Below are 21,934 nucleotides of genomic sequence, written 5' to 3'. Positions count from 1 at the left end.
GAGTCAGGAGAAGTATCAAGACCACTGGCTTCACCCAAGTCCTGTGCCCAGTCCATAGTAGGGTCTTCCTGGTATTCATAAGGGCCCAAGGACCCCTCCAATTCCTCCTTGTACTCGTACCCATAAGAAAATGGGTCAGAATCCGACGTCGGGTGACTGGGGCCCACCGTAGCCGAAGGCGGCATTGGCCAATGCCGCTCCGACTCGTCGGGAATGAGAATCGGGTCGATGTCGATAGTGGGCACTACCGACGTCGTGAATGTCGCTAAACGACCCGGCGCCGGGGAAGGTCTTGACTGTGCGACCAGCATCGGTGTGGATCCGCCCATGGATTCGGAGGAGACCTGGGTGGCCCGGGCCAAAGCCGCCGACACGGAACACGAAGGTCCCTCAGCCAAGCCACTTGGGCCCGAAGGCACCGTATCGGGATCGGCACGCCCAAAGATGAGGCGCATGGCCTCATAGAACTCCGAGTTGGGTGGGTGTTGCTCCGGCTCTGGGAAACTCAGGGAAGCACGGAGCCGACCCAGACGTAGGCTCCGAGGATGGAGGCCTAGTTCATGGACGCTCATCCCGTCGACTGAGCGACGGAGTGAAGTCAGAGAGCAATGGGACTTCGACTTCTTCTTACCTTGACCGGAAGATTTCAAAGAAGACGAGTGGTGGTGGCTCCGCGACCGATCGAGACCTTCCTGTTGAGCAAGATCGGAACCTAAGCAGAGTCGTGCCGGGCTGCCATCAGCTCTAGGGACCGCTCCCTTAAAGCCTTCGGATGCATCGCCCAGCACTTGGAGCACGACTTTGGGTCGTGGTCGCGCATGAGGCACCACAGGCAGACACAATGAAGGTCCGTCACCGACATCATGCAGTGGCAGTCCTCGCACGGCTTGAGCCTGGTCTTCGAGGACATCCTTGATGCATCAAAGGTCGCACCAAAAAATATTAACAAAACGGTCGAATTCGGCCCAAAAATAGCCAAGGGTAGCTCTCGGATCAGCACGTGGCGCGTAAAGAAAAGAACTGACGTCACTGCGCGAATATGCCGTCTATGTACTACTCCCGACGTCATCACGGCAACCACTGCGCCTATGGAGTCGACCGACGCCACCTACCGACGCGCAAGGGTATTGGTCGAAGAAAATAATCTCCGGATCCAGTCTGATGCCTGGGGGAAAATTCTAAGGTAAGGAATCTGCAACTAAAAGTTTCAGATATGCTAATTTGGTATCACATAGGAAAATAGTTATATGGATTCTTAAAGGAGACTTCGATCTATAGAATTCTGAAGGATCATTAGAGAAAGGGACCTGTATCTTCCTACTCGGGATAGCAGAACATATGGCACTAGGAAGGTGACCTAGGAAAGATGCTGTAAAAGTGGCACATACACCGAGACAAAACCACTGTTGGCTCCCAAGGAAAAGTAGGCTTTTGGCTTTGGCTGCAGTAAGTTTAAGACACCCTTCTATCCCCCCAAAACACTGCCAGTCGCTGAAATAGTAAAAGAAACAGTAATTGGGAAGGATTCTTTCTAACGCCAATCATAGCGATTGAGGCAATGAAACTTTGATGCATAGGTCAGTAGATATTAGATGTCTGCTGCTGTGCTAAGACCCAAGTGAATATCAGTAGGCCTTAACACCATGAAATCCTCCCTTAATTAGAGATAATCTGAGAATTTTAACATAACCTCCTACAATGATAAATTAGATCTGTCTGGGAAAAAAGTAAAACTTCCCACCTTCACAACAGTGTCTGATATGCTGTTGATCTTTCTGTGTTTATTTTATGGCTTTGCCAATTCATCTCAAACATCAAATCAAAGTATGGTTTCCTTGACAAAGTGAAACAGTCAGCTTATAAATCTATTGTGGCAAAAGTGGATCTTGCGTCAACAGTTCATATTTGCTGACGAGTAAACATCACTTAATCTTGGTCAGACTGCTTTCAATCAAGCAAAGGCCCGAACGCATTAGAGGCCTAGTAGAACTTCTATATTTAAAGATCTGAAGTAGGATAGAGGATTCGATTTCAGGAACAATGAGTATAATGTTTAGCTTCACCACTTCTCTTCCCAGAAGTTAGATGAAAGTTAATAGCAGCCACTGGCAATATTCTGGACTGTTTTCTCACATGAGAAGTTGAAGAGTAAGACATTCATAATGTTTACTATATGGCCTGCCTCCCAGGAGTGTGTCTGTTCTTGGTATGGTATCTGTTCTATTTATTGACTAGTCTGCAAGTCTTCTTTCTAGGCATTTCATGAGGGATATTTATCTTACTCTAGGTGGAGTTCTTGATGAAGTAGGTATGGATATATCCTCTTCCTCCAGAACCTTTTCTTAAGAGTGATCAAGAAATGGAGCTTTTCTGTTGACAGCAAAGGCCACAACATTCAGTGTTTCATTGTTAAACAAATGTAGGTGTCTTTGTTGAAGGTTTAATTTTTGAGTGCTTTGGCTGGGATAACTCAGATGTCATACCCCTTGAAGTTTATCTGCAACAGGAACATGGCAATCGGATTTCTCTTCATTTTATTTGCCATTTCCTAGTGAGTGAAATATCTTCTCAAAAATAGTATTATTGAGAAAGTAAAAGGAAACCTACTGAAAGTGGAAGAGCAGAAGGAGAATCTCCTGTGATGTTTCCTACCACTGAGCCATATTCCTTGTGTCTTCATGTTCCAATTTGAACATTCAATGGTGCTACTCTCAAAGATACATAAAAATGTTGCCCACTCATTTCTTTTTTGTACCCTTATGAGCACATCACAAACAGTGAAAGTATATTTTTGTGGTGCACGAGGCAGACAAAAAAAAAAAACTAAGTCCTCTGAGAAAAAAAAAAAATACATACAAGGCCTACAGTCAAATAATGTGGAATTAAAACTGAACTGACTTTCACCTTAATGTTCAGTGATCCCAGGTGCAGAGTGCTGAAAAATGAACTGGACATCAGCTGTCAATGTAGTGCCCTCTGGGACTGGAAAGTAAGCCAGTGTGTAAAGGTGCAGTACATGTTTTCTCTATGTAAAGTTGTGCTACCTCTCCATATATGTTGTTTCGTTTTAAAATAGAAGTATTAATTTCAGAGGATCATACTTTTAAAAACATTTTGCCTTCAGGAAAGCACAGATTTATCGTGTAAATCTTTCCAGTATCCATCAAACAGTCAGAACTGAACAGTCTTCCTGAATCTGTGAAGTGCCTGTGACTGTTCGCTTTTCATTGCCTGTAATTCAGGCAGTGAAAAGTGCTACATGGCTGTCCATGAAGGCCCCTGCACTGCCCATGCCAAGTGCATGGGCAGTATAGGGGACCCCCATGGGGCCTCCGGCACCCGGTCTCCGCCAGCCTTTGCATGGCGGTTCCACTACCATGCAAAGGTCGGCGGAGGAGACTTGTAATCCCCAGGGCAGCGCTGTCCTGTTGGATTATGACCACCAGTATGTCGACCGGCAGCAACCTGGCAGTGCCGGAGGTCGGACAATAGCGGCTCCTCTACAGTCATAATGTGGGGCCAGCTGCCACCACGAGGCTGTTAGTCCCAGGACCGCCAGACTTGTAATAAGGGCCTTAATGGCTACACCACTACAGTTTGTCCTCCAATTTCAGCTGGTACAAATTCATAAAAGATGTGCTTTTTTTTAAGCAGAAAGTCATAATGGTACAACCAACAAGTGCATTTTTAGAGAACTAAAACATTCTAGAAGCCTGCACTTAATTCAAGTGAATATTTAACAAACTCACATCAGGGAGCAGAAATAAAGCAGATTTCCCATTAGGAGCACGTGAGCTGTAGTTATGGGGACTGGGCTGGACACCAATGAAGACAACATGCCCCAGCAATAGCACCAGGCCTTTTATTGATTCCATCCTTAGGTTCTGTACAATAAGTTATTTACATTTATACAAGGGGAAGGAGAGGGATTTGGCAGGGGAAGAGCAAGGACTGGGATGGAAGCACTGGAAGAGCCTTGTAGAAAAGGCAGTGTGGCTTGGTTTAGTGTACCGCACCTGAAATGTGGAAAGAAAACCACTCCCCCCCCCCCCCCCTCCCACCTTTAGGTATGTATAGTGTTTCGTTTTAAGGTGCGAAAAAAAACAAAAATCAGCAGTTGAAGGTGCTGGAATACTGAGTTATAAAGTGGCAGAAGAAAGGGGGTGGCACGTTGTAAAAAAGCACATTGTGAATTGTGTACTGCAGCCCCTCTATCAATGAGGAGCTACCACATATTCGGAGTGTCTGGGGAGCAGTCACTTTTGAAATACTTTAGACCACCTGGCCCATAGCCCTCAATGCATTATTGGGCGTCTTCAAGTATAAGAGGTTATAAAACTTCTGTCTTGTAAGATCCGATCATTGTGCATAGTTGCAAGGCGATAGCTGTCAGCACGACTCCATCACACAGGTTTCAAAGATAAAATTGTCACCAGAGCTTTCTCCCTGGTCAAAGTGGGTTAATACAAAGTGAAAGTACATTTCCTCATGGGAAAATCTGAAGTTCGAACTTAGGAGCCCAGTTCAAAGCAGTCTTCATTACAGCGAGGGCAGCTGCTCCTAGTGCTACTGTGAGGCCCATCACTGCCAGCTTCACCAAGCGGGCGCTCTTCGGTTTGGTCATGACAGTCTTGGCATGGTTCTCTGTTGGAGGCAGTTCCTTGAAGCGCCTACGCAGAACAGTGTCTGGGTGCTGCTGGACTGAAGCCAGTTCAAAGTCTTTGAAGGTGGAAGCTGCGGTTCTGTAGGGAAGGGAGAAGAAAATGTCAAGGAGGGACAGGAATGTTAGGAGATGGGTGGGAAAAAAAACAACAAAAAAAAACTCACCCACCCCAAACCTTGCACATCAAAAGCTCATTACACAGAAGGTGGCAAACATCAGCCGATATGCCACTCTGCCAAACAAATAACTACCCTCTTACATGAGCATGTATTATGTACACATATCACCCTAACATTAAAACACTACTACCATCCTTTACATCAGCAAGTATGCACCACCCCAAACACAAATGACTACACTCCCCACACAGCAAACTAAGGCCCATATTTATACTTCTTTAGCGCTGCCTTTGCATCAAAAAGCGGCGCAAATGCGGCGCTGAAAAAGTATAAATATGGGCCTAAATGAATACCCACATCATGAAGCATGCCCCTTCCCCAAACTACGTCCTTCTATAGATCGACAACCTTTCACCACATTAGTAAGTATGCCCATTCCTTCAACAAATGGCTATCCTCACTCCCTTCACAAAGTATGTCCCCCACCACAAACATTAATTACTTCCCTCCCTCAACTCACAAAGTATGTCCCATCAAAACACTACTACCTCCATTAGATCAGCATTGACTACCCTTACACACGTTAGGAATTATGCCATTCATCCAGCACGACTGCCCTCACCCACATCAGCGAATATGTTCCTCCTCCAAACTCAAAAGCTCCCCACCCTCTAGCTTTACAGAAAGAGCTCCACCCTCCATTCAGGAGGCAGCTCCCGTGTACAAGACGCAATCAATTTCTCAAAGGATGCTGCAGTCTCTTATTGGTAGACAGTAGAGCCAAGTATTGATAACAGGCAGTCTCACACCCAACCCAGGCAGCCAAAGCCTTCCATACATCCAAAGAAGGAGAACTATTCACCACCTGTCATAAGGCAGTGTAATCTCTTCCCCTCCCAATTTTTTTTTTTTTTTTTTTAATCAGCTAGCCCAGACTAGTGCAAAAGTCAGCCCGCACTACCCTATACCTATTCTCATATAAGGCAGCCCTGCTGCACACTTTCCACCATTCCAAAATGATCTACTCCTATTGGATGCACAATGTGCCTACCCACTTCCACTCCAATAGTAGGCAGACCCTCCCGCCGCCCCCCCCTCTTCCAGGCCTGTAGCAGCAGCACGCTTCCCCATTCCTGCTAAAGAACTTTCAAGTAACAAACGAAATTTTCAAGTTGCATTGGCTCCCAGTCAAACAGAAAATTGCCTTGGACCAATCCCTCCGTAGAACTGCTTTAAAAAAATACTCCTCTGGGAGATGTCTGTTCTTCAGCCACTATTTTCCTGTGTTCCCAAATTCAAGAAAACAAGACAAAGGGGCTGAGCTTTTGTAGTAAGAGCAGCCAAACTCGGGAATCAGCTCCCCCCGTTTCTGAGACACTCAGTCGACCTTTTTTATTTTAGTAAAGCCCTAAAAACTTGGCTTTTCCCCTTAGTAAGCATCTATTAATCTGTTGGCTTTGTATTTCTATTCTTCCTGGTACTTCTGGCTATCTGCGCCATGATACCTTTTGGGTGAAAAGTGCAATCTATAAATATAAAGTCCTCACATAACATTACAACGGGCAGCGCACCCCCACTCTTGCAGAACAGTCCTTTTTCCCCATGCCCATAGCAGGATGCTTTTCTCCAACTCTTAGATATGGCAGCGTCCATATGCGTTAGGACATCGAGCTAAGAACCCATGGGCAGAATTACACAACGCACCTGTATTAAGTCTCAAAATTTCATAACAGACTTTTGTAAAAACTGTGTAGGGGCCTAGTACAACATTGTCATAGGAGCTGTGCGGTAGCAGAGGTTTCGAGAGGCTTTACATTTCAACAAATGAAACGAATCACATGGCTTCTTCAAGATCAGGTAACGGAGAGCACGAGTCCGGGCTACCAAGGTTTCCTGCAACTGCCTAAGACATTTCATTTTGTGACAAAAACATTTAACATTCATTTGGCCCATGTGTAACAAACAACTGAAAGTGAAGCAAAGAAGAATAAATAAGAGGTGAAAGGTTGCCTTTACTAGGTCTGTGAAGGAATATTTGGCTTTAAAATGCCCTCAGAAACTCTCCTGTTGGACGGATAAGCCCAGGCTGTGGTTGTTCGCCTCCTCCTGGTGCAGCTGCAGATTTACTCCCGGCAGGTATGTATGCTGCATCATGCAGCAGCTGCAGTTATTTCGTAGTCACCCATCTCTATTCTATAGTGGCTAAGAACTGTTCCGTGCAGCAATGCAGGGCCGAACTATATACCACGGTTCATTGAATTTCTTCGCCATCGGCACGTCAATGTGTAACACCTTAAGTTGGCTACCTAATCACATTTGAGCACCCTTAGGAATTGGGTCACAACAGATCCAATTCTTTGGAAAATTTTATTTTTGTTATAAAATAACTAGCGAAAATGTGGATAAACCTTTCTAATTACATGCAACTAGGCGTTTGTAGTCCCTACCTCCTGGAATACAGCGTGGAGTTTTTGTGCTCACATCCTCTTACTGCTGGAAGCATCATTCTTTAAATCTAAAGACCTTACAGGGCTGTGAAATGTTTGAGGATCTTATAAATCAGGATAGGCTCTACTGAAAATCAGTGCCTTTTAGAATCTGACACCCTCTTGCATCACCTTTTAGGACACTGATGTAAACATAAATTGGCCTTAGTGAAAATAAAGTAAAGACTCGATAAAGCATTACGAAAACAAAAGTGGCCAATATTTGGAAAATTTACTAAGACAGGATTGTGTTTTCATACAATCTACAACGATTATGTTCATGTTTATTCTTTATAAAATGCATCGCGGTCTGCATTATGAAAGTTCAAAGCATCAGGTGAGAGATTTTTGCATCTTTAAAGTCTGAATACAGACATCAAGTAAAAGATTGTGAGGCTACTTCCATAGTAAGGGGCTTTACTGAGTGCATGGAGCATTGTTGTATTTGGTTTCATTTTAGCTAGAAAATTCATGGGGCGGAAAGCAGATTAAGCAAAACAAATATAAATTACATTGCATTTGGCGGACTTTTCTGTGGCTTAAAACTACTCAATTTCAACAGCCTTAGGTAACTAATATCAATGATTTCTGGAGTAGTGCTGGTGATGTGAAGAGAAACACAAACCGTATAGTCCAGGTGAATCTGCAAACTGAGTTCTGCACCATTTTGGAACTGCTCCAGTACCAACTGGGGCAGAGAGGGCTAGCTTTATCCAGGCAGGAGCCCCGATTGAATCTGTGTGTGTTCTTGGCTTATCCACTTTAGATATTAGGGTAGATTCTGTCCTTCTGCAGCCACCCCCTACATCTGAATTGGTGTTTTTTTCCCAGTACATTCCAGCATCTGGGTGTAGCCACATTTTTCAAACGTTTAGCTAAGAAGCATGAGTAGGATAGTGGCCCCTTTGAAGATTGGCAGGTGGCATTTTTTTTTTTTTTTTTTTTAACTGAGAGATGTTCGTTCTTTGAAGGACATGGGGAGAAAGCCTTTATTGTGCTCCTTTCAGCTGTATGGGTTCGGACATCTGATTGTTAGTGTTGGTACTTGGTACCTGTGTGCGGAGGGTGTGTGTAGTTATTTGGCATTTCCCCCAAAAAATTAGAACCCAGGACATCAGTGTTTGGGAGAGAACAATTTCATTTGAGTAAAGCAATGGCGTCTGAAATCCACATAAAATTCTGAAAAACTGCTTTGCAGGGCGCAGTGCAAAGGAGGGGCACGAGGTCTGGCAGTTCCTTTTTCATTTTTGTTGGTGTAGTTGACTGGTTTATTGAGCTGTCTGTGGATGTCTGGTTTCCCTCCATCGGTGTTTGAGTGCTCTGTATGTGGTTTGTCTGCTGCATCAGGCTACAAAAGAGCCTGGCTGTTTCTCCTGTGGCATGATTATGTAGATAACTTTAGAGGGCCATTCATTGAACTTATGAATCACATGTGCAGAGCAGTGAAGGGGAGGGAGCAGGTTTTGAGGCGGTGATAATAGTTTACACAATATCCAGATTTAAATTCTGTCAAACATGATCTAGAACGATTGCATGTACTTGTTTGGTTATTGTATGTCAGGGACAGAGGTCTGAAAGTAGTTACCAGTGCTGTTGAAAATTTCAGGCACAGTGTATCTCGTTCAGAGTTCACTGGATCAGTAATTAGTTGTGCAAGTTGAAAAGCTTTAAGTCCCGACGTTCATTTCATCAATAGTCACATACTGAAGTAACCCAGAAAAATGAGACTTGGATGGTTTAGATTAAGGTGGCAACAGAATCAAGAATTATTTTTTAGTAAATCAGAGGCTTAAGGATGGGGACAGTAAATTAGCAGGAATCCGGTTGTGTCGTCGGGGGGATGAGTCGTCTTTGAAGAACAGATTAGCATTCCGAAGCTGAGAAGTTGTGTAGGGGCAAGGTGTTTCGGCATTCCTTTTGCACAACAGCACCTCATGTCACCCTTTTATTCAAACGGGTTCTGTCGTATCTTGGAGGTCTCAAATTATGCCAGGTCAGACAATGGTCATCTGTAGTATTTGTCATTCTTGTTGCGCACATCTTATTCTTGTTTCCATATCAGATTTGTATTTCATACGGTGGTTCGGTCTACCAGTCTCGACATGGCACCAATCTGGATTTCATAGTGTCATTGTGGTTCTTGAACTTGAGAATGATGTGCTAGGAGAGGTTTGGGGGCTTTCCATTTCATCAGTGTATGGAGATGGATCTTGCAGGAAGATGAATTTCTTTGCCAAATAGGAGCAGAGCGAGCCATCATGATATCTGCAAGATTTTCCTCATTCTGTAGGGCAAACAAAGCCACCCTTCATCCTCAGACCAATCCAATGGGCTCTCTCCACTCTGATCGACGCTCCAAACTTTAGCTGCAGTATGACAACACCTCCTGACCAGATCCTCTGCTGTCTGGACCTTCAATGTCTTCAGACAATGCTAATTCTGATGTTTTTCCTTCATGCATTACCTTCTATTTCTTTACACTTCAAATTAAAAATATTCCCCTAGCTGTCAAGAGACCCAGTTTTGCTCCCTGAGTCCATTAGCCTGGCAAAAGATCTGTTGCTTGGTTCACCATCTCGATCCACGCTCTCCAAGGTATTGCTGGCTATTTGTTAGAAAATAAAAGCCTCCAATTTAAACAAGGTGGTCCATATCACCAAAAATGTATTCAATTGCTGTATTTAGACTCCTGACATCTTCTAAGTCATAGTGCAAGTCTACCTTCCACTCTTTACCTACCTCTTGCAGGTAGGAATGAATGTTTTTTCTGAAACTTGTATTGTCTTTCTTCGCCAATGACACTTACATTGAAGGTTGTCGGTCAGATGCACCGCACGCTTCAAGCAGGCCTCCCAGGCTGAAGTTCTGGCTCCTCCCACCCCAACACTTTCACCTTATACAGCATTAGATGCATTGAAGTGTGTAGTTCCACCCGAGCCTATAGTTCTGCTAGTTTATTTTCATTTCTCACCTCACCCCTTCAAAGTGGCCCTTATATAAGCTGTTTTAAGTGTGACTAACATTTCCACCTGAGCCCCGCAATGTCACACTCCATTCTTAATGTGGTCTCAGTCTCTTGTGTCATGCCCATACGAGCTGCTCAGGCTGAGTTCAGAGGAAACTGTTCTCAGGAAAACAGAGAATAGTCTGGATTATACATTTGAAACAGCCTCATAAGCAAATCACATTCTAGGCCTTGGTGATAAGAAGCAGCAAAGTCTCACAAAGAGTGAGAGGTTTTGACTGACTGCCGTACGCAGCAGGCATACTTGCTTGAACTGTATAACTGTTGTCCCTGCCAACCAGTGGAACAATATGATCGGCTGACATCTGAATGTTGTTTCTTTAGGCTACGTACAAAACAAATAATATTTTGAACGTGCTGCAAAAGCAATTATGAGCACGAAGGGAAGCCGGCAGAGAGAGTTGCCCAAATCCAACCAAGAATGAATTAGAGATCCCATTACAATGGGCAGAACACGCTGAATTAAATGGCCCAAATCACTTAAAGCTCAAAGACAGCAGATTTCACTACAGCCTTCATCTGCGGAAAGCTTCCGTTGGAATCAATACCCTACATTTAACAGAAGATAACTTAATGTCAGGATTTAATACATTATTTGTGCCTCTTACCAACAGCTTCCCTGTGCTTAAATTTGAGACATCTGTTTGCTGACAATAATAGCCAGCAATATCATTAGCCTCTGAATGAAAAGTAGGAGATATGTCCAGTGGATGGAGATTAATATTATAATTAATGAGCAAAGGTGAAACTGTGGACGTCTGTTTGAAACCGAAGAGAGTTGAGTTGGGAGGCAAAATATGGCTACCAGAATTTGGTGAGCCGTCACATGTACGAAACTCTTAAACCAAGGCAGGGCTGGCTCAGAGATCCTCTACATAGTAGTTAACATAACAAAAGGTCCTAGAACAGAAGAGTACAAATATGCGATGGAAGGAATGCTTGAATCTCTGCCACTAATACTTACTCAGGCCTCATCCCAGACCTCAGTTTGGACCCAGCCATATGCAAATCAGTCTGGACTCTGCGCCAATAGGAAAAGCCCTGCCTGAACGGCCAGGTCCTCTCTGAACCGAAACACAAGCAACTCAATCCCAGTTTCAGCCTGGACTGCTGTGCTCATGCTGGGCATATAAAGGCTGCACCACCTACCTCATCTATGTATTCTGTGAAGCAGTTTCCCTCCCTCTCATGCACTGTTCTGAAGAGTTTTCCATCTTGTGCAGAAAGAACAAGCATAGTTAAATATTTTGCCAACAAATGCAGCACAGCAGCGGTGTGTACAGATCAAGCTTACTCCAGATGAGAGCCATGTTACCAAAAATGGAATGAACAAGAATTTGGAAGAAGGTCGAGTGGGCATAGGCACATTTTGGATGGTCACTAGGACATTTCTGATGGTTTATCACAGCCCATGAGAAAGGCATAGGGGGAGAATCCATCATATAGCACAGCTTAGAGGTAGGTGGTGCAGATGTACTACTCTAACCATATATGGTGCAAAAGCAGCATACGTGCCGTACACTTCAATGTCTTCCAGTTTCGAAAAAAAGGACGCATTTCCTTTGGAGGGTTTTTACCTGTTTTAACTGAAAACAAGAAACCCTACAAATTATTGATATCTTAACACCAACCTTCAGTAGTTAGGTGAGAATCTTCTTAAATTACAGGACATGGGAAAAGAAGCTTAGTATAGTGAAGTAACTGAGCCCGTATAACAGGAGCAAAATGTAAGTAAAAGAAGAGTAGACAGCCCAGAGTGGTCAATGACCAGGTCAGTGTAATGTACACAGTAAAGAACTTGGGTGGAGCTTAACACAGCCTAATCCACAATCCTCTGCTTCTTTTGTTGACACCCTGTGGATTTACTATTGAAGTAAAGAAGGCACCACAAAAAGTCCTGTCTCGTCATTATCAATGGAGAGAACTTCTGTCTTGAGACAGCAAGGCTGAAAACTGAAGTGTTGAGATACTCAAGTGCAGAGATACCAACAATACTTGCTTAGTCTAAGTTGGAATTATATTTGCCATAGGCAGAGTTGACATGGCACTGCCTGCTGCATTAAGTTACACTTGGATTGCCAGTAACCAGGCCTCGCAACGCTCTGAAATAAGAGCCAGCAACCTAATGTCAGACTGCCGGCATGCAAGGACCTCACTGACACTGGTGATTTTCATGCCAGTTGAAGAAGGAAAAACCTGATATCTTTACTAGAATTATGATCAAAAGAGCTGCAAATAAGGGGCGTGGCCAGCAATATGGGCGACTAGCAGCTTTTCCAGCTAATGGTGCATCCTGCAGGTCCGATTGAAGCCTCTAACATGGCAGAAAGTGGGAGAGACAATGGGCACTGAAGCGTGTCCCACCAGGTTGGTGCAGACTAAATCAGGAGACCTCTCCGGGCAACAAGCAGAGCTGCAGACAACACCTCCCACCCCCCTATCCCACCCACCCTTCTCCCCCTCAGAAGCACGATATTAAAAGCAGAAACCAGGTCTTCAAACAGAACCCGCTTCAGACTGAGAAAAGGAGTGGGAGAGTCAGCCAAAACACACCACACACACAATTGATCTAAAGAACAGAGCGGTTTGGTAGACATCAATGGTGTGGTGGCAGGAGTGATCTGCCACAGGGAGACCCAAAATACTGCAGCCACTTTCCTCTTGCCCTCCTACCCCCGAGAGATCCTCAGAGACTACAGCAATGATAAAGACCCCTGCTTGAGGATCCACCACGAGCACCAACTCCGACAACCATCCAATATGGCCAAAGATAAAGACTCTAAGCAACTGAAACAAGGCAAAATGAGCAGATATGCCAAAGTGGTGGGACCGCAGGCTGCCTCAGGGGACGAGATGTCCAACATGCCCTACCATGAGAGAACTACTGCAGGCTATACACGTCCAGAGGTACCCTTGTGGGGAGAAAAGGAGAGGTCTGCTCTGAAGTCACTCTGCTCCAGCAGGATCTGCAGAATGTCTAAGAAAGGGTAACTTAAGCGGAAGGTAGGATATCAGAAGTAGAAGATGACTGCCCTCCCTAAAGATGATTCAGAACGGAGAGTGGCCCTGAAAGACGTGACCTGAAGGGTATATGATGCAGAAAAACGCATGAGTAGGAACAACCTGCACTTCATTGGCTTTCCAGAGGGAGTGGCTGATAGACTTTCTCCCAGCAACACAGTTCTCCTCATGCTTTGTGATCGAATGCAGCGCAGAGCCCTAAGCACCAAATCACAACTGGGTGCACCCCTGCATCCTCTCATTGACCAGTTCCTAAATTTCTAAGATGGGAACTGTATTGTAAGGAAATGCCTCCTTGGCATGGTTGCCCCCTGACTTTTTGCCTTTGCTGATGCTATGTTTACAATTGAAAGTGTGCTGAGGCCTGCTAACCAGGCCCCAGCACCAGTGTTCTTTCCCTAACCTGTACTTTTGTGTCCACAATTGGCAGACCCTGGCATCCAGATAAGTCCCTTGTAACTGGTACTTCTAGTACCAAGGGCCCTGATGCCAAGGAAGGTCTCTAAGGGCTGCAGCATGTCTTATGCCACCCTGGAGACCTCTCACTCAGCACAGACACACTGCTTGCCAGCTTGTGTGTGCTAGTGAGGACAAAACGAGTAAGTCGACATGGCACTCCCCTCAGGGTGCCATGCCAGCCTCTCACTGCCTATGCAGTATAGGTAAGACACCCCTCTAGCAGGCCTTACAGCCCTAAGGCAGGGTGCACTATACCATAGGTGAGGGTACCAGTGCATGAGCATGGTACCCCTACAGTGTCTAAACAAAACCTTAGACATTGTAAGTGCAGGGTAGCCATGAGAGTATATGGTCTGGGAGTCTGTCAAACACGAACTCCACAGCACCATAATGGCTACACTGAAAACTGGGAAGTTTGGTATCAAACTTCTCAGCACAATAAATGCACACTGATGCCAGTGTACATTTTATTGTAAAATACACCACAGAGGGCACCTTAGAGGTGCCCCCTGAAACTTACCCGACTATCTGTGTAGGCTGACTAGTTTTAGCAGCCTGCCACAAACCGAGACATGTTGCTGGCCCCATGGGGAGAGTGCCTTTGTCACTCTGAGGCCAGTAACAAAGCCTGCACTGGGTGGAGATGCTAACACCTCTCCCAGGCAGGAATTGTCACACCTGGCGGTGAGCCTCAAAGGCTCACCTCCTTTGTGCCAACCCAGCAGGACACTCCAGCTAGTGGAGTTGCCCGCCCCCTCCGGCCAGGCCCCACTTTTGGCGGCAAGGCCGGAGAAGATAATGAGAAAAACAAGGAGGAGTCACTGGCCAGTCAGGACAGCCCCTAAGGTGTCCTGAGCTGAGGTGACTGACTTTTAGAAATCCTCCATCTTGCAGATGGAGGATTCCCCCAATAGGGTTAGGATTGTGACCCCCTCCCCTTGGGAGGAGGCACAAAGAGGGTGTACCCACCCTCAGGGCTAGTAGCCATTGGCTACTAACCCCCCAGACCTAAACACGCCCTTAAATTTAGTATTTAAGGGCTACCCTGAACCCTAGAAAATTAGATTCCTGCAACTACAAGAAGAAGGACTGCCTAGCTGAAAACCCCTGCAGAGGAAGACCAGAAGACGACAACTGCCTTGGCTCCAGAAACTCACCGGCCTGTCTCCTGCCTTCCATAGATCCTGCTCCAGCGACGCCTTCCAAAGGGACCAGCGACCTCGACATCCTCTGAGGACTGCCCCTGCTTCGAAAAGACAAGAAACTCCCGAGGACAGCGGACCTGCTCCAAGAAAAGCTGCAACTTTGTTTCCAGCAGCTTTAAAGAACCCTGCAAGCTCCCCGCAAGAAGCGTGAGACTTGCAACACTGCACCCGGCGACCCCGACTCGGCTGGTGGCGAACCAACACCTCAGGAGGGACCCCAGGACTACTCTAAGACTGTGAGTACAAAAACCTGTCCCCCCTGAGCCCCCACAGCGCCGCCTGCAGAGGGAATCCCGAGGCTTCCCCTGACCGCGACTCTTTGAATCCTAAGTCCCGACACCTGGGAGAGACCCTGCACCCGCAGCCCCCAGGACCTGAAGGACCGGACTTTCACTGGAGGAGTGACCCCCAGGAGTCCCTCTCCCTTGACCAAGTGGAGGTTTCCCCGAGGAACCCCCCCCTTGCCTGCCTGCAGCGCTGAAGAGATCCCTAGATCTCCCATTGACTTCCATTACAAACCCGACGCTTGTTTCTACACTGCACCCGGCCGCCCCCGCGCTGCTGAGGGTGAAATTTCTGTGTGGACTTGTGTCCCCCCCGGTGCCCTACAAAACCCCCCTGGTCTGCCCTCCGAAGACGCGGGTACTTACCTGCAAGCAGACCGGAACCGGGGCACCCCCTTCTCTCCATTCTAGCCTATGTGTTTTGGGCACCACTTTGAACTCTGCACCTGACCGGCCCTGAGCTGCTGGTGTGGTGACTTTGGGGTTGCTCTGAACCCCCAACGGTGGGCTACCTTGGACCAAGAACTAAGCCCTGTAAGTGTCTTACTTACCTGGTTAATCTAACAAATACTTACCTCCCCTAGGAACTGTGAAAATTGCACTGTGTCCACTTTTAAAACAGCTATTTGTGAATAACTTGAAAAGTATACATGCAATTTTGATGATTTGAAGTTCCTAAAGTACTTACCTGCAATACCTTTCGAATGAGATATTACATGTAGAATTTGAACCTGTGGTTCTTAAAATAAACTAAGAAAAGATATTTTTCTATACAAAAACCTATTGGCTGGATTTGTCTCTGAGTGTGTGTACCTCATTTATTGTCTATGTGTATGTCCAACAAATGCTTAACACTACTCCTTGGATAAGCCTACTGCTCGACCACACTACCACAAAATAGAGCATTAGTATTATCTATTTTTACCACTATTTTACCTCTAAGGGGAACCCTTGGACTCTGTGCATGCTATTCCTTACTTTGAAATAGCACATACAGAGCCAACTTCCTACATGTATGCTGCAGGAAGTACCACAACTGGGAGAAATCTGATATGACAAATCACAGATGATAGGCCTGTGACTACTCCAGAGCGCTGCAAAAGCAAAGGCGAACCTTTGAATCAGTTAAGGCGAAAATGTGGGCAAAGAAAATCTAGTATGTATTGCTTTTCCCTGCAAAGCTTAAAGTCATATTTGGGGTTAGGTCTGTCTTTTTTTCAGGCACCAGAAGAGGCTTGGAACTGGATAGAGGAAAGCCTACTCCCACTATGAGACAACCCGGAGAAAGAAAGACAGCATAAAACACATCCCAAAGGGGCCAGACCCAAAATTCAGAAACCAAGGAGAGGTCGTCCCACTGGTATGACCAACAAGCAAAGGCTGGGAACTCCCCTTCCAAGATGATACCCTGCCTCGAAAGCTGGTCTTTCACTAGACAGAAGGAGGGACAGCCCAAAGCAAAGAGATGAATTTACAGGACAAGAGCAGGATAGACGCTACAGCTGACCAGTCAGATCAGGACCATTCTACAGACTCCAAAACTACCCACCCCATAATGGCAGAAACTGCAAATCTAGAAAGACTTATTGACCCACACAACCCTGGAAAACGGTCTGGATACATTGCAAGACAAAAGAGATGATTGGTCAAAACAACTTGCCAGGTGGAGCTTCAGGAGAAGCCACCCCCGCAAGGAACTGGTGGTACACTTGGGGAAATACTTTTCCTCTACTTTATTGTTATTAGACCCCACAGGCATAAGAATAACTTACTGGTACCCAAGCTGGGAGGTACCAGAAGTTACAGGGTGGGATTTTGATTTGTGGGGGAGGAGGGCAACAGACCTTTCCAACCTACCTAAAACACAGCTGTCATGTTAACAGAAACTTGTGAGTGCGTGGGGGCTGATGGAGTGTGGGATAAGGAGGGAATGGTTGGGTTCAGTAGTTGTGAGGAGGGAATAAGTTGTTCGCACAGTGAAAGGCAGGAAAAACCACACACCACCCCGTAATATAGATGAGTGGGACAGATGAGACTGATGACCAGAGATGCTCTAAATTGTTATTGAATATAAACTGCCTATCAAAAGAGGGCTATTGGCCTCATACAAAGAGACTGAACCAGACTTGTTCCTCCTCCAGGAGAGAATTGCGGGTCTCCTGTTGTGATCTTTTTTTAGTAGAGGGGCATACAAGATACTGGTGCACACTGGGTTTACAACTAGGTCCCAAACAGTTGCGATTATGGTCAGGCCCCTGACCCCACCATTTAGAGTTGAAAAAACAAGGATAGACCCCCAATGGGATGTATGTTGCGGTCAAGTAAATGTGGGGTAGACGAGTCACTCAGTGTTATCACTTCCCCCAAGAAAGCAGACACTAACACTGAACTAAGTGGCAGCGATGCTACTGGAGACAAACTCCACTCAACATAAAATAGGAGGTGACTTTAACAACGTATTGACCCCTCATCTAGCTCACACCAGTCCGACTCAGTGGATGAGGGGAGACACAACATTGGCAGGATTCATCGCAAACCCTAGGGCTGTCAGACTTGTGGCATCACTTATCCCACTGACCAAGCCTACTCCTATTTCTCAGGTGCTCACAGTCTTCTCCAGAATAGAGTATATTCTTAACCCGGTGGGGGAAGTGCAGGAGATAGAAAAGGTGTAATACCTGGCCTGGGGTCTGTCAGATCACTCGCCACTGTGGCTCACATTTGGAGCATAAGCCAGGTGGTCGAGATTAGGGTGGAGACTCAATGCCTGGGAGCTTAGGGATGAGACTATAGCTCATGAAATTAAAATAGACATGGAACTCTACTTCAAAGAGGATAAAGGCTCTGTGTCATCAGCCATCACAGCGTGGGAGGCATACAATGCAGTATTGAGCAAAAAACAGTATAGCCTACAAAAAGAAGACACAGGAAGTAGAAGAGGTTGGGGCAAGAGTGACAGAATTGGAGGGACGCCCGGAGCAACAACCAAACCCTCTATGGTATGCACCTTTGCAATACTCAGTAAAGAATATCAGGCACTAGCACATGAGCAGGCTAAAAAATTGCTCCTTGCCACACACTGCCACCTATATGACATGGGCAATAAAGTAGGGCGACTTTTGGCATGGCTTAACAGAAGGGAGACAGAGTCCTAATAGCTACAAAAATAGTGGGAGAGGATGATAACCAATATACAATTGCGAGGGATATTGTAAATAAGTTTGCTAGATACTATACAGAATTTTATAAAGCCCGCCCACTGTCTGACACTCCCCAGATAAAAGACTACATTTGCGAGGTGCAGGTCCCAATCCAGACTGAAGAGGACTGCCTATCTCTAGAGGAGGACCTCACCCTTTCGGACGCACTTAGGGCCACTGTCCAGCAAAAAAATGTGAAGACCCCTGGTCTCAATGGCATTCCAGAAGAGCTCTTTAAGAGAAAGGCCAGACTGTTGAGCCCATACCTGCACAAAATAATCACGGAGGCGAAGGAGGATGGCATTCTCCCACTAGACTTGCAGAGCACCACAGTCATTATCCACAAGCCCGGAAAGCCTGAGTCAAAATGTAGTTCCTACTGCTTGATCTCCCTACTGAACATCAAGACCAAAATACTGGCCTCAATACTCACCAGTAAACTCCTGACTGTCGTCACCACCCTAATCCACAATGACTAATCAGGCTTCATGCTAAAGAGGTCCACTAAATACAATCTCTGCAGGCTCTCTAACTGGTTAGAAGAGACACATTACAGAGTCGATCCCCACATGTTCCTGTCTCTAGACGCCAAGAAGGCCTTTGACAGTTTACTGGCCCTTCCTGAAACAGGCCTTGGTGAGATATGGATTTGGTCCTAAATTTGGTGCCTGGATTGACCTGCTTTATACAGAGCCAGTAGCTTGGGTTGGAGCAATCTGTGGAATTCCCATATGAGAGGGACATGAGGCAGGGATGGCCTCGCCCTGGTGCTGGAATGCTTAGCTTGTATAATCCAATTGAATCCAGACATCACAGGCTTTGAAAAGAGGGAGGAAGTGACGGGAGATGAACAGATTCCATCTTACGCAGATGACATTCTCATGTATTACATCCCCAAATACAACTCTCTCTAAAGTGTTCCAAGTCTTCCAGCACTATATGGAACATGTGGGCTACAGGATTACCTGGGACAAAGCCAGCTTGTACCCAGCAGGTGGTCCCTTTGACACCTGCTAAGCCTAGAGTTACGTGTGGATCAGGAGGGATTTCGATACACAAGCATACAAATCGCCACAGACAGAGAAGACAGTCTAGACTAACATGAGATGAGTACTCATGGCCTTCCATGGAAAGGTAGAAAGACTGAGAACACTAACCTTGACATTACTGATGAAGGGCGCCTTGTACAAAATAACACTCCTGAAACTGCCATACGTCCTGCAAAACACTGCTCATCAGATCCTGTAAGACATTTTTACTAAAATAGAAGGAAAAGGCTGGAACGTACTCTAGAATGGGGGACTGTAAGAAATAAGAGCTTATAACTGGACCGCCCACTTGGTGATAAATGAATGGGGCCACCTACCAGGAGACCACCCAACATATGCGCTAGAAAGAACACAATTCCACACCCACTCATGTATCCACTATCTCTATGGGGGAGAAGGACCAAAGAAATTACTATCTGCAACCCAGATGACGCTGGATGCCTGGAAAGGGGCGGAGAGGTAGATGAGATGGCGTAAGCTGGTTACATAAGAAAACCCCCATGGACCAGGACCAGATTGAAAGAAATCAGGAAGTTGAAGGGCTTCACGGCATGGGACACTCTTGGGATCGCCAAAGTGGGGGACCTCTTAGAAAGTGAATTCATGTTCCCTTCAATCCCCTCCGGAGAGAATACCAGCTTATTGCTACACAACACTACGAATACCTCCAACTTAAACATGCTTGGAAAGCTGAGAGGCTGGACACAGAAAACATGCCCGAATATGCACCACAAAAGGGGGTGGGGGTGAGGGGGGCGTGGAGAAGAGAAGAGATGGCTTATGGGACAGAGGAGAAAGTGGCGTCCTGGACCTATAAGAATCAATAATAATAAATCAGGCATGCTGATTAAACTAAGGGCATGATGGATGGAAGACAAAGAAGAAATATGAGACTGATCAGGAAGCAGCCTTGATGCATCCAGGGGAAGTCGCAATCAAATCCAGACTTAGACTGATCCAGTTTAAGATACTCCATAGGCACCCTCACCCAACTGTTTGAGATGTGGGATGGAGGGAGGAACAATCATACATACACTATGGGACTGCCCCTGCATTCAGCATTATTGGATCGCCATTGCAAGGGAACTCACTAAAGTATTGGGAGATGAGTTGCCACTTGACCCAAAATACATTCTTTTGGGCAACTCCACTGATGTAGATATTCTACAGAGCCAGGCTTCAGTTTGGTAATTTGGGTGTTGTCGTAGCCAAGCGAGACATAGCTAGGTACTGGGGTGCCTCGGGACCACCAACCATTCAGGAATGGAGATCTGGGATGGATCTTTACATGCCTGCCGAAAGAGTCACATATAAGGGCCTGAGGATGCCTGAAAAAGTTCCATAAGATATGGGATCTCTATCTAAAATACTACGGTATCAATATGGGTGATAACGAGATTCTGCCCCAGACCACACAATCGTCGTGAGAGGTAAAGGTCAATGGTGTAATATACTGAGTCCCTCCATTATTCAAATAGAATAATGGAGGGAAGAATCCAGGAGTGTTATTTGTGTGATCATAGTAGCAGGATGTTTAGGATGAGTGGAGGAGAGAAGAGTCTGTAGAAAGGGATTGGGGAGATCATAGTAGTAAAATAGGGTTTGGGATGAGTTAAAGGAGAAAAATGAGGGAGAATTTAGTAGGGTTGTTTGGGAGATCATAGTAGTAAACTGAGGTTTGGGGTGAGGCAGGAGGGTTAGAGGAGGGAAGAGTCTAGGAAGGGTTATATTGGAGATCATATTAGTCGAATGGGTTTGGGATGAGGCAGAGAGAAGAGATAGAGGATAGATTGATAGAGGTATAGGGTGATGGTGAGACTGAGTAAAGCGCAAGAGATTTTTCTTCTTTTCTTGTACAGTAGGACTAAAGTAATAAATATATAGATACAAGAGTACATAGTAAGGGAATATATGTGTACGAAATATAATATATTGAGATTGAAATCTTATTGTATAAACAGCCTGAAGAGTTGCAGCATCTGAAGTTTGTGTACTTTTACAACATTTTATCTTTCCTCAATATTTCAATAGAGAAATGCTTGTAGATAGTTAGGATACTATTTATTTACCTACTGCGATAGATAAAAATAAAACCGACTCAAGCATCCAAACAAACATAGAAATTATTAAATGACCTGTGAACATGTTAAGCGTAGAATACACATACATAATATATATACACTCAATACAAACATATACACATATATACATTTAACCGTAAATAAAATACACATTTGTAGAAACCACGTGTAAAGAACATGAATATATCTTAAGATAAAAATAGTCACTATACCCATTTGTACAAAGAAATGCACACAGATTTGTACATATGATGAAATTATGTGTATAACCTTGCAATAAACTAATGTTTGTAACCTTTGAACAATCAAGTATCCATTCCCATGTGACAATGGTTTATTGGT

At 45.3% G+C, this 21,934-nt stretch overlaps 1 protein-coding gene across 3 annotated transcripts in view; it reads right to left on the bottom strand.

The window, feature by feature from the left end:
* Window positions 1-3,845: 3,845 nt before the first annotated feature.
* Window positions 3,846-21,934, bottom strand: part of TBC1D20 (TBC1 domain family member 20) — a 72,840-nt gene continuing 54,751 nt past the window's right edge. For all 3 annotated transcript variants that reach the window (XM_069243320.1, XM_069243318.1, XM_069243321.1), the window contains one exon: window positions 3,846-4,742. In XM_069243320.1, coding sequence (XP_069099421.1) covers window positions 4,487-4,742 — 256 coding nt within the window. In that variant the 3' untranslated portion in view covers window positions 3,846-4,486. The remainder of the gene's footprint in view (window positions 4,743-21,934) is intronic.

The sequence above is a fragment of the Pleurodeles waltl genome, chromosome 7 (genome assembly GCF_031143425.1).
Source record: "Pleurodeles waltl isolate 20211129_DDA chromosome 7, aPleWal1.hap1.20221129, whole genome shotgun sequence".
Classification (NCBI taxonomy): domain Eukaryota; kingdom Metazoa; phylum Chordata; class Amphibia; order Caudata; family Salamandridae; genus Pleurodeles; species Pleurodeles waltl.
The sequence above is the reverse complement of the archived record's forward strand: the minus strand, read 5'-3'. Positions and strand labels throughout refer to the sequence as shown.